Source organism: Ambystoma mexicanum, chromosome 2q, assembly GCF_040938575.1.
Source record: "Ambystoma mexicanum isolate Mex_15411 chromosome 2q, UKY_AmexF1_1, whole genome shotgun sequence".
NCBI classification, from domain to species: domain Eukaryota; kingdom Metazoa; phylum Chordata; class Amphibia; order Caudata; family Ambystomatidae; genus Ambystoma; species Ambystoma mexicanum.
This window is the reverse complement of record NC_090924.1, coordinates 986,237,887-986,251,729: the sequence shown is the minus strand read 5'-3', so window position 1 is coordinate 986,251,729 and position 13,843 is coordinate 986,237,887. Positions and strand designations below refer to the sequence as shown.

At 44.6% G+C, this 13,843-nt stretch overlaps 1 protein-coding gene across 1 annotated transcript in view; it reads left to right on the top strand.

Annotated features, from left to right (window-relative positions):
• Positions 1-12,113: 12,113 nt before the first annotated feature.
• EGFR (epidermal growth factor receptor) overlaps positions 12,114-13,843 on the top strand; it is an 810,606-nt gene continuing 808,876 nt past the window's right edge. The window contains exon 1 of the mRNA XM_069648296.1: positions 12,114-12,580. Within this exon, the coding sequence (XP_069504397.1) occupies positions 12,499-12,580 (82 nt within the window). The 5' untranslated portion in view covers positions 12,114-12,498. The remainder of the gene's footprint in view (positions 12,581-13,843) is intronic.

Below are 13,843 nucleotides of genomic sequence, written 5' to 3'. Positions count from 1 at the left end.
AGGGAAAAAAGTGCTTGTGGTAATATGTTCATAGGGTTTTGCAGGCTGCCATGGCAAGGGAAGTGGGGCTGTGTACGGAGCCCTGCCTTCTCTTTCCATATTGGCTGTCTTGGAAAAGGATTTGCCTTCCTACAGCGGGACACCGTAGGCGTCCCGTTTTGGAAGAATAATCCTTCCATCTCACAGCCGGTCGCCGCAGGCGTACCGCTATTGGAAGAAAAATCTATGTTTTAGCAACCTGGGTTCCTGCTTTGGGAACCAGGGGTGCTAATGGCCTTTATTCCCCATTTCAGGGGCTGCAATGGACGATAATGGTCCGTAGCCCTCCTTATTTATTTCTTTATTTATAACACACCAATGCCCGCAGATATCAGGCTGTGTGGTTACAGTATTTGTTAAAGAAGATGAGGTGGAGGAAGACAGCATAATACTTGCTGAGAAAGGAACAACCTTTCTGAGAGCATTGCGGTCATTAGATTTGGTGTGGCGGCGCATGGAGGTGGTCCCATAGGAGTACTGTCCAGGTAGTCTGCGCCTGAGTACAAAATTGCACTAAGTGCATTTCACTTTGGTAGCATGAGCCATTAGGTAAACTCCCAACAGTAGTAATGAACGTGCACACCCATGATTCAATCTTGGTGCTAGAAGTAGGCACTTCCTCTACCTCATCTTCTTTGTCTTCTTCATTGTCTTTGAAAGTACTGTGCTTTTTTGTTGTGAAGGTCCTCCAGCTGGTGGTGGTGGTGGCTCTTGGGGAGGAGGGATGGCAATAACTGATGCCATTTTTAAGATAAATAGCAGTTTTGATCAAATTCTTCCAAGTATGTACTGTGTACTAGATTGGTAATGGATTATGAGTACGTAAAGCTGTTGGAGGTGTGCAAGGGAAATTTTGAAGTTGAAAATCCCTAGATCAGTAGAAAATGCAGTTCCGAACTGATCTTATTGTGAAGTGCGAATTGGTTCTCGGACACGTCATCATGCCGCACGCTAGTGTATGGTCATGTGGCACTGTCCGGAAGGTCCGCAATTAAGTCAGATGTTCGTAGACATCTATGGATGCAAAACTAGTTGAAATAGTTGCAAAAAGTGTATAGAAGTGTTAAAAATGATTCTAGAAGGTGGGAAATGGAGTTTTAAGGTAACAATTTGTAAATTGGACACAAATATTGTTATATTTGGTCATTATGATATCAGTAAGTTGTAGGAAAATAGCATGCACTGGTAAAAACCCATGAAATTCACTGAAGAAACGTTGTTAAAGGGACGTTATGGTTAAGTTGGACTAATAAAAACCTATGAAATTCACTGAAAAAACTTTGTTAAAGGGACGTTATGGTTAAGTTGGACTAATAAAAACCTATGAAATTCAATGAAAAAACTTTGTTAAAGGGACGTTATGGTTATGTTGCACTAATAAAAACCTATGAAATTCAATGAAAAAACGTTGTTAAAGGGACGTTATGGTTACGTTGCACTAATAAAAACCTATGAAATTCTGTAAAACAATGTTGTTAAAAGGACATTATGCTTACAAGTAAAATCAAAAAACCCTTGAAATTCGCCAGTTATGGTAAGCTAAGCAACCATAACTCGCGCCACCACCGTGCACTGCTAAGACTAACACCCAGGACATCAAAGATGACATCGCAAATATCATTGATATACACTGTTACATCATTCACTAATCTACTACCTCCCCATGTTTCAGCCTCAGGACATTTTCAGGGAGCTAGAAATACATTTTAGATTGTTACAGTCAAACTTTAAGAAGAATTACATCAACAAGTAGGCTTGTACAGCAGCTTTTCAGTGATGCCTGAACCATTACGGTGCGACTTATGATTCCTGAGAAAATAAACCACTGTGATAGCCCATGTAAACTAATGAGAATCTTCAAACATGTCTGAAGATCCTGACTTTCATTTCACAGTATCAGTTTTGTTTATTCTCTGAGCATCTGTTCCAGTCTCTGCTGCTATATAGTTGACTTAAGCCTGCAATCATCCCATCAGGCTTTCTTCTCCCAAAGTTAAAGGTCATCCAGTTGCTTATCTCAGAGAACATGCCCCAATAAAACTCCTTCCGGGTGATCCCTGCATGAGTGTTCTGAATAGAAACTGGGCCCTTCTTAGGAAATAGAAACTTAAAGTCATGCCTCTAGCAACAGACACTAACATTTGTGAAGATGATGCTGTATTTGCAAATGCCATGCTTTCCATGTAGACTAAGCCTTTAATTGTTCTTGGCTTTATCAATCACATGCACAGCCCAATCAGTATGTGGATTTCTCTATAATTTGAAACAGCCTTTTTTAATGTGGCAGCTGTAAATGAAATGCTGCCTTTTTGTCTGTTGCATTTACTTTTCATGTGAAGCCTTTTAATATCTCTCATCGTGAAAACAATGTCCACATCACTTTATGATCTATATTTGAATGGTTTAGGCCAGGGAGTTTCACTGTTAAACAGTTCCTTTGCTTCCAAACTGTAGAATGCCCGCATTTTCGAGGCATCTTTCTTTTGTCAGTAAGGCCGCCGGTGTTGAAGTGTAGGCCTCAGACACATGTAATGAAAGGTATTTTCATGGCATTGAATTCCGCATGCCAGGCCTGTTATGTACTCTTAATTTACAATGCACACAACATTTTAATGTGTGGCAGTTGTGAGTGAAATGCTGAATTTGTCTATCCGTCACCAATGTGCCTTTTTAGATCCTGCACTTTTAGGCCAGCAGTGTGTTCCCCAGGCTCATCACTTTTAAGGCTCAGTGTGACTCGATGCATTTCCTTTTATCATGTGCCCAATGTACCCCACACCAATCACAACCCATAACTTGATATAAAGCCCTGACAGTGATTAAAATAGTCAAGGGAGATCCCTTGAAGTTATGCTGTTACCCCTTCATCCTTGCTGGAATCAGGAAAACAATTGGCATTTCAAGGACAACATTAGTAGTCCACGGTGAGGGTGTTTGTGTCCTATTATAGCTATATAACACATTTTAAAAATAGCATCCACGTGGACATTCTACTGGCTATAGCATAGATGCTTGACACAGATAAGTGGCTATATGAAAATGATACACAATCCCAGCATAGACACAGAACTCCGATTGGCAGCCTCTCAGGATGCGTAAGTGGTCACGCATGGCAAATTGGAAGCAACAAGGATTGTACACATACCATATCATTGGTAGAGGATTTGTATAAGAAGGTACCAGGAAGCGGCATCTATCATAACAAACACTGATAATAGAAGAGGGCCATCATTTTAAGTAGTGTTGTTGTGATTGAGTAAAGAAACACATGGCTATCTGGTGTGCAATGTATCAGTGGTAACTATTGTATGATAACACAGCATGGTTAGTTAAACTATGAGTGATGCTCCTTTAAAGAGCATACCATGTTAAATAAGTCACTCATATGGATCAACAATTTAGAAATATTTAGAGACCAGCAATAGGTTAGGCACTATATGATTAAGGGCCTGATATACAGAAGGTTTTATAATGGCGCAATCCCATAGGAAACCGCTCTGTGACTCAAGCCCTAAATGAGTTGCCCAGACTGACAAGCTTTAGCCAAGCGGTGATGCTGGGATTTGAGCCAAGTTTGCAGTTTTGGCAAGAGACCACATTGTTTCCCAGTTCTTGTTGTAATGCAAGGTAAGACTATTTGTGAATATTTGACTTTCATGAACTAAAATAATATCATTTTGTAGTCCTGGCTTGGAAAGTACTCGCATCACATGATAAACCAACATGGCGGATTCTAGAATGGCTGGCAGCGGAGTAGCAGCTTAACTCAACTGCTCTGGACCTCTCCCTGAAGATATTTATAAAGTGATTGTTATGAGTTTCAAGAAAAGATTTGTGAAGCTGAAAATCCTGCCTCTAAGAAATCCAAACAGGTTCCTGAAATGGAGGATACCCCAAGCCTTTCTGATGTCTACAAGACTATTCTACAGGTGGCCAAGGATGTTAGTGATATTAAGCTAACTATGGCTGAGCTTAGTTTGAAGACTGGACAGTTGGATGGCAGAGTCACTGATTTGGAAAAATCTTCCCTTACCATGAGCTCTGAGATAGCTGGTAGCTTTCAGGCTTTCAATAATCTGAAGGCTGACTTGAAGAAAGAAAAGGAACAGCGCTTGGATATGGAATTAAGGATCGGGGCAAGGAACATCAGATTGGTTGGTGTGGAGGAAACTGGTGATGATGAAGACTTGCCTGCATTGGTTTTTCAGGTTTTTAAAGACAGTTGTAAATGCACCACTATCAAACTGGAGGACATTGATAACATTTTTCGGATTGGCAAACACCTGGGAGACAAGGCAAGGCATATCTTGGTTACCTTTTTGAACCTCAGATCTAAGGAGCGCCTGATGAAAGCTGCCAGATTGGCTGGGAAGGTCACTTTTAAAGGTAAAGCTGTTTTTGTTTACCCTGACTATCCTAGAGAGGTTTTGAACCTGAGAAGATAATTTCAGGGAGCTAAAGAAGTTGCCAGGCAGCTTTCTCTAAGGGCCTTTCTTAATAGAAATAATGTTTTCACTGCGGTGTTTCCTGATGGTGATAAGTGCACTTCAGACTCGGTGCAAGCGTTAGATTGGTTGGATTCCTATAAGAGGAGCCTTTCTATGCCTTCTCCCACCATGCAGTGACTTTGAATTTACTGGTGCCCCTCCATCCACCCACCATCCACCTTCATGACTTTTTGGGTTTTTTTTACATCTTTTATTCTGTTTATTGTATTTTTGAGCACGTTAAAATGGCGCCGTTTCCTGATGACAGTTGCACTTAGGATTTTTGAAAACGCGCTGGAATTCACCTGACTCGCGTGGAAGTCCTGGTCATGGCGTCGGTCCGCGCTCGGCGTGGCCTCGGACTGGTTTGAGAAAGGAACCTTCAATGACGTGTGCCATACGCACACGCAAGTTGCGATCAGCTGACCGGCCGATGGCTTTGTGTGGTTTCGAGTGTCGGTGGCGCTCCTCTTCTCTGCTTCCTGGAACTGGATTGTGTTGACGGCAGCTGGTCCGTGCTCTGCGCAGCTCAGCAAGGTGATCCGTGTGCGGAATGGGGCGGTCTCGAGTGACATCGACTTCGCTGAAAGGTATGATTCACGGCAGATGGGGGAATTCATCAAAGAGCCGACTGGTTGATGGCAGCGAATTGCAGACTAAGGGCTATAGATATCCTGAAATGATACCGGGTCATGAAATTTTACTGCATTTAAAAGGGGGTTAGAAATATTCTTAAACCCTATCTGCGGGGGCTCAGTGTTGCATTACCATCAAAGTAAGAACTCTGGGTGCAAGAACTAAGTAACAAGTGTTGGGAGCATGGACTGCATTCAATAATCAGAGATTATGATTCCGGTGGAATGGGGGCTGGGATCCAGGAGCGGCCCTTCGGCATGAATACTGAGAGTTCCAACTCCATAACAGTTGTTAGCTCAAGCTTCGTTAACATAGTAATTGTGAGCCTGTGTTCAGGGGTTACGAACAGTATGTATGTCACATAAATGGGAACTTCAGTCATCTGCAACCTGTGAAGTACATGACTGGATACTGCGACAGGCGCATATTGGATTCTATGTTGCTGGCTGGATACGTTGGACATTCCTGCTGGTTCATTGGTATATCTGGGCCGTGATCTTATTGCTTAATTATTTTTTTTGGCTTTCTACTCTGCCTCGGGGAACAGCTCTTTTTGATTGCTCTTTCTTTGGGTATTTGGTATTGGGATATATGTACTGTTTGCTTATTTCACACTATTGCTTGTTATTATGCATTGTTGCAGACTCCTTTTTGGGGGGATGGTGGCTTTGAGGGTTGACTTTGTGGATTTTGGGGTTTTCTTTATATGTTTTCTGGTTTCTTTACTTGGATAGTTATGCTTCAATGTGTTAATATATTTTTATTGTACCTGGGGGGGTCCTGGGAATGGTTCTAAATGTGTTTTCACTTATTCTCTTATCTGTTGTATTGGTTTTTTGTTTTTTTGTTTTTGGCTCATTTTCATGGATATGTCATTTTTCAAGTTTTTACTTTTTTGATCTTCCAGACCTTCAAATTATGATGGCGACTTCTTGCACAGATGGGACGGTTAATAACCTTTGTGTAGTCTCTTGGAATGTGAACGGGGTCAATAATTTGTTAAAGAAGAAGAAGGTGTTTCAAATGTTACAGGACATGCATGCTGACATTTGTTTTTTGCACGAGACTCATATTTTGGCGGATGAAATTTCCAGGTTGGAAAAGGAGTGGGTTGGTTCTGCTTATGGCTCTTCCTTTTTATCAAGATCAAGGTGTGTGGTTATTTTGTTTCGGAAGAAATGACCTGTTAAAGTTTTGCGAGAATGTGCAGATAAGGATGGTAGGATGATTGCCTTGTTGGTTGAGATTCAAGGGGAGTTGTTAACGCTGTGCAATGTGTATGCTCCTACTGTGGACGATGGCTCCTTCTTTAGGATGGTGGCGCAAACCCTCTTAGATTTGAATAATTCCAATATTCTCCTTGGGGGGGGGACTTTAATACTGTGGTTGATCCTGATCTGGACAGAAGTCAAGTCCGGAGAGTACTGCGTTGTGATCATCATCACCGGGCGCTTAGATCACTCCTGGTGGAGCACAATCTGAAAGATGCGTGGCGCCTGGGGAATCTGGATAAACGCCAATACAGTTTCTATTCTAATTCACATGGTGTGTATTCTAGACTGGACATGATTTTTACGGGTGGGAATGTATCAGAAAGTGTTGTCTCTAGTGGTATTGGTAATATTTTTTTGAGTGATCATGCCCCCGTTGAGATGCATTTCAGACTTAAATTTCTGTGTAAAAGAGGTTTCTCATGGAAACTCAACACCTCTATATTGTTGGATGATGATATTTTAGATCGGATTGTTTCGGTAGCAAACTATTTTGTTATGGAGAATCGTTCAGAAGAGATTAGTGTGGCAAACACGTGGGAAGCCTTTAAATGCTGTATGCGTGGTGTTTGTTTGGGGCTGCCTAGCGGTAAATGGAAAAAGGAAGAGGGTAAGAGGCGTGATCTCGATAAACGTATTGGTGAGATCTCTCGGGATCTGATGCTTGATCCGACTAACTCTGCGAAATTGACAACTTTGAAAAAGCTTAAAAAAGAAATGGAAGACTTTTTGTCGCAAAGGGCGGAGCGTGATCTGTTCTTCTCTAAATGTACATATTTCGAAAAGGGAGAGCGTTGTGACAGATGGCTGGCTTACCAGTTGAAGAAACGGATTTCAGAGTCAGCTATTGCTTCTTTGGTTGACCGGGAGGGTAGAATTACATTTAATCCCAGAAAAATTAATTCCATTTTCCGTGACTTCTATGAGAATCTATATGGTATTGAGGCTGGTATAACAGGTAGAGGTGAGGACTTCATTGGAAATTTGATTTTGCCTAGCATTCAGGATGCTGAATGTGATCTTCTTGGTGGTATGATAACGGTTGATGAGATCAAAAGTGCAATTTCGGGGCTGAATGTGGATAAATCCCCGGGTCCAGATGGCCTCCCTTGTGAGTTTTATAGGATCCTCCCGAACTCAGCCTTAGAGCTCTTGAGAGATATGTTTGTTTCTAGTAAACTGGATTGGCACTTGCCTAACAGTACTAACCATGCGTCTATTTCAGTCTTTTTGAAAAAAAGTAAGGACTGTAATGATCCTGCTAGTTATCGTGCAATGAGCCTTATCAATACCGATAATAAGATTCTTGCCAAGGTTCTTGCCATGCATCTGGTACAGTTCATGCCCACCTTGATTGATGAAGAACAATCAGGATTCATGAAAAATCGACATACGTCCAGTAATATCAAGAGGTTATTGCTTACTATGGAAATGGCGGCTAGAATGGGCTGCGATGCTGCGGTCCTATCGGTTGATGTGGAGAAAGCTTTTGATAGGGTCAGTTGGGATTACTTGTTTTCGGTTCTCAGGAGGATGAATCTGGGTGAGGATTTTGTTTCTTGGGTTGCTCTTCTATATACCAATCATACTGCAGACGTTAAGTCTAATGGGGTGATATCGGAGCCTTTTTGTTTGAATCGAGGCACGCGCCAGGGTTGTCCGTTTTCTCCACTGCTGTTCATTCTGGCGATTGAGCCTCTAGCGATATGTATTAAAAATTACCCAGATTTGCAGGGTGTTAATTGTTGGGGTCTCGTGCAAAAGGCTTGGCTTTATGCAGATGACTTCTTATTGGTGCTACAGAATTTGGAAGAGTCACTGTCTTGTCTGATGAGGATTTTGTCTGATTTTCACGTTTGCTGTGGATACAAGATTAACTGCTTGAAATCAGAAGTGTTGCCCCTGTCCAGTGGGTGTGATAAGACTCTGATTACGGGGCTAGGGTTTACTTGGTGTGATGTGCGCATGCGCTATTTGGGGGTGTGGTTGACGCATCCTGTCACCCTGATGGTTGATGAGAACATGGGTGCAGTCATCCGGGATTGTAAAATGAATTTGGAAAGGTGGTCATTGCTTAATCTTTCCCTGTGGGGTAAAGTCAATGCCCTGAAAATGAATTTGACGCCCAGAATTAACTTTGTCACTAGTATGCTTCCATTGAAAATTAATAGTGGATATTGGAGAGATCTAGACCGTCTAGTTCAGGAGTTTTTGTTGGACCGAAAACCGCCACGACTGAGTCTTTGGAAGTTACAGCTTCCGGTCCATTTGGGTGGCTTGGGTCTTCCGAATTTTAGGGCCTACCATTTGGCCTTTTCTGCTCATTCTTTTGTTCCATTTTTGAAAGGTGATGACAGCTGGGGGGTGGCGGAGTCGAATGCTTATGGGCCGCTAGGCCCTGCATCCTTGTTGACCACTAATACTAGGATTCCTGGTGGTGGCTTGTTGGTGACGTCCTTTTTGCGCAATTCATGGACTGCTATTTGGTCGTTACTAGGTCGGGATGCATTTAAGTGCAGGTGTGCCTCTATTTGGCTGAATCCTAGGATTAGGGATAACTCGAGGACAGTTTTTGGCCTGAATGGTTCTTGATGGATATTAAATGGGTCTCTGACTTGGGGAATGATGATCGGTGGTTGACTGCTGCTGAGCTGATAGAGAGATGGAATTTTGATGGTTTGTCTGACTCTGCTTATAGACGCCTGAAGAGGTCAGTGGGTGAAGTGGACTGGTCTGACTCTTTGGATGTGGGTATTTTTCTGGCTGATCCAAATGGGAAGGAAGGTGGTTTAGCCAGTAGGCTGTACAGGCTAATTGTACCACATTATCAGAGTAATGAGAATTTGCGGATAGTTTGGAGAGAATTGGGTCAGAGATTGATATTGATGACTGGCAGAATATGTGTGGTAATGTTTCCTTGTGTTCACTGAATCTGAGTGAGAGGTCTTGGCAAATTAAGATTCTGAATCGAGTTTATTGGTGTCCTGAAACACTTCATAAGAGGGGCATGATTGATAATGATGACTGTTGGGGATGCGTCCAGGAAGTTGGGTCGCTGGAACACATGCTATGGAGTTGTGTGCGTGTTAGAGATTTTTGGAATGAAGTCTGTGGTGTGTGTGACAGGGTTTCTGGTGGAGGCTCTGTCCTGGATATTAGGATGGTAATCCTTGGTGATGATCCTGGGTTGGCTGACGTCAGCTGCGCTCTTAAGAAATTGATTTTTAGGGCGTTCATTGTGGCCAAAAGTTTGATTCTCAGAGGATTGAAAGGTTGGGTCCCTCCTTCCTTTGAGGAATGGATTCAAGAGATGCACAATCTGTCGAGGACGGAAAAGCTGCTTTACAAGTTGAAATGTACATTTTCTTCGTATGAGAAGATCTGGAATGTGTTTAATGATTTCTTCTAATTTTGTTTTACTGTTTTTCTCTTCTGTAGCTCTAATGTGTTGACATATTATCTTTCTGTATATATTGTAAATAAATAAATAAAATAAAAAAATACAAAAAAAATAAACCAACATGGCAATTTTTTTTATATATAAATTATAGTTTCATGTTTTGCAAAAGCAGAATGATTGTAGCTTTAGATTCTCCATTCTAAATAGAACTCTACAAGTACCAGAATGTTATCAGATGTGCTCATTTAAAAAACAAAATCTCTTGTTGGTTTTAATGCTGTATTTTAAAGATTTAAATACACTGAATAAAGAAACTATGATATGGTAGTAAAGTAACAGATATTACACCTGCAAATAGTCATTGCTTGACACAGACTTAGAGATTGTTTATTCAAGATATGAAAAGCATTTGAAATTGTTGAAGAAAGCAAACCTCTTGTTGTGTCAAATAATCAGACCTGAAAATAAGCTTGCCAGAGACCTGTACCATTTGGTTTGCTTTCTACTGCCTAGGACCCCTTCGCACTCAAAATGGCTGACATGAAAAGAAGGTGCAGGCAATGAGATAAACAGCATCACCAGAATGTGAGAAGGCACACCTGTTCACAAAAGGCAGCACGGTAATGTATAACGAGATGCAATGATCTGCCCAGGATCACAGTAGCCTCCAGTGAACAAAGCCAGGCTAAGAGCATCACCGCTTTGGTTCCACTGCCTCGAATGTGGCTATCTTATCACCATACTGACTAATGCATTACACTCCTCGTTGAGGGTGCTAACTTTTTACAGTCCTTGTTTAGAGACAAGGAGCTCACCAACTGAACCATACTGATGCTATTTTAGTTTTTTGAACTAGTGCTTTCTGGTGCAGGCGTGTTGTTTGTGGCAGAGTCGATGTCAGTAGCATGGACGTTTTTTTACTCAAGTTGATCAACCTCAGAGCGGGAAAAGGCTGAATCTGCCTTACGAGGATTTGGAAATGTCATCGGGCACGTGAGCGCCGATTTCTGCAACAAGTGCGTAACACATGAGCTATCTTCTGAAGTATCATGAAAGTCAAAGTTATCAATAAACATGTCAACGTGTCGCCAAGGAAAGATGGCACTGCTACACACGATGTGATGTAGTGACTGTACAATATTCACTTCAGTGAACACAGAACGCAATAGAGACTGAATTGATCCGCGCAGACCTCAGATGCCAACAACAGCCAATCTGCAGGCTCGCCGCCTCTGCAGTGCACCACACACATTAATGGCATGTGCTAGTTTTTATTTTTATTTTTTGTAAATGGTCACTGACTTCTTTAAATCAGTTAGGCAGGTGTGGTCTCCAGCAGGTTGGGTCCTGGGGCACCGGCTCCGTTTGCCCTCCACGTGAAGACGTCTCAGCGGGGCATGACAACAAGGAGGGCAACAAACGTAACACATTTGCATTCCTCGGGATCATGATGCAGGGTGGAGAAGTGTATAGCTCAGCTCCTTCGCAAAAGGAGGCATTGTTATTCTACACACCCTGGTGACGGGAAATAATGCTCTCCTTTGATCAGTTTCTCCCCGGGCAGATATGTCTAGGGTAAGTGACTACGGTATTTTGTATAGCACTTAGCTATCATTGCTATGACTTTGCAGCGCTGGATCCTTGTCCTAAAGTGCTGTCGCTTCACAGCTCAGGTAAAGGACAGACTGGAGTGTGTTTTGGGGTGAATGGTGCTTGGGAGGCGTGTCTGGCAAGTGTAAGATGGGGCGCGAGGGGTGCTCCAAAACGGCGCGGCAAGCTTATGACTGCAGCTAACATGCGACAAGGTGAGCTATACATGCCATTTCCGAAGCCCCTCACTTTTTGAAATGTTCGTAGGAAAGACGTTTCCGGGCAGGTGTTCGCATTCTAACGCATTGCATCGGCCGGTGGTCTTACCTCCACAACAGAGTGCAGGGCAAGGCGGCATGGGGTTGTTGTCACTGCAGCACGTTTATGTTCCCTGCACCTTGTCTGGAGAGTGGCCATCCAACCAGAGCAACGTGCGTTAAAAAGTTCAATTGCTTCAGGTTAATTCGTGCGTCTTGGTTTACTGAAGTGAGGCCAGGAGGGAACATTACACACCCTGTGTGTTCTTCTGAGCACTGCCATCTGCTTGTCCTTGCACACCCCCCTTCCTCTCAGCTGGGAGGGGGCCCGCCTCTTCTGGCGTCACTGCCAGGACGCACACTCCAAAGGTTCTCGAGAATGATTGTTTCATAGAGGGAGCCCGCGAGCCCAGGCTAAGCTGTCAAAAGTTTTACAATTCCGGGAGCTGGAACATTGCTCCAGTCAGAGCTCGCAGGCAAGCGATAACGAAAGCCTGCCAAGTAGGAACGACAGCTTTCCACGCACCATTGTGACCGGTGACAAGTTGAACGCAGGATTACAGCGCCTTGTCGCGTGGACTTGCTCCCTTCCTCGGGTGAACCGTTCCCGGAGGAACCGCAGCATGGATTGTTGTAGCAGCAGCGGCAGCCCGGAGGAGAACCCGTGAACCCGTGGGGCTGGAGTCAAGCGAGGGGAGTTGGAAGGAACAGAATAAGACTTCACTTGGGGAAAAGCAAAGGCGGGCAGAAGCGAGGATCCAAAAAAAACTATAATTTCTAATGCTTAAAATTGGTGTTGGGGCAGAAAAGGTGGATCGATGATGACGACCCGCGCGGCTGCGGTGCTGCTGCTACTGCTCATCATCGGACGGGGCAGTTTCGCCCAGGACGACAAGATCGGTAAGAGAACCCGAGTGCACGCCGTGCGCTTGCTTCGTCTGTGCTTTGCGCCCCTTCGCCCTATTCTTGCATTGAGCGCCTCGCTCGCCTCCCGCGGGGGCAGCATTGTGCCGTCAGGTGGGCGTTGGTTGTCGCGGGGGATCCCGCCAGTCCGTGCTGCTGGTGCCGCCGGTTTGACTGGATGCCCCGCGGGATGTGTGGTGACCTGCCGGATCATGCGTTTCATGCTTCTTCCTGGTCGCCTTCATTCCTGGAGATCTGGACGTGGGGAGGGGGGTGGCGGGGGAGGAGGAACTCGATCTGCCTTAACCGCTTTTGGAGACAGGAAGAAAACGCGTGTTTGACTTGTCTAGGGCGCGGGGACTAGCAGGCAGTGTGGCTGCTGCTGGGAGGAATGCGCCGGGTACGCGCTGCAGTGCCTTCTCTGGACTCGAAAAGGGGAGTCTGTCATTGTTTTACTGCGGGCACAGCAATGGCAGGCAGGTTGTTTGAAGAACAGGTTTACTCAGGGCATTAACTTCAATGGGTTTGTGTTGTGTCGCAGCGCCTGACGCGCATCGCCGTATGCATCGCATGCACGTGAAGGCACCAGCCCGCACCTTCACCTGAACACTCACTGCCACACAATTATAGGCCATGTGATTGCTGTCGCGCGGTGTACTGCTTTTCTGATAATACACGTCATGTACTTTTGCAGATCCCGGGAAGGGCAGGTCTGCCACCGCCCTCTGATGTGTACACAAACAGAGGTCAGGCACACGGCGTGTCCTCCTCACTGACGTGTGTGCTCGTGCAGAGCACGCTCCAGCGTTCGGTGCTGAGCCCCCACTGGGGTTCTGGCCGGGTGTAGGTGCGGAGTAGAATGCGACCCAGCGAAAGAAAGCAAGTGCGTGGCCGAGCGTCAAGCACAGGGCAGCCAGGCGGCCCTTTGCGGGCTGCAAGGCGTGCAGCGGGCAGATGACAGCAAGGGGGGCAGAGGTCTCACATTGGGCAGGGAACTGGCAGGGGACGGGGCGCCTGTAACACAGCAGGTCGGAACATAATAATCTATCGCCTGCCCTTTTGCGCCCCGCTACAGGTCTGGGTTGTGTTCTAATGAAATGCTCGTTTGACAATAGGGAAGTGAATTTTCGTCCTTTCTGTAGTTACTTTCAGGTGTGTTCACATTTCATGCATGGCCATGCTTGCAGCGTGGACTGCCTTCTGCACGCGACCTTTCCCCCTGTTCTGCGTAAAGCGCCCCGAGTTCCGCCAGAGCTGAAC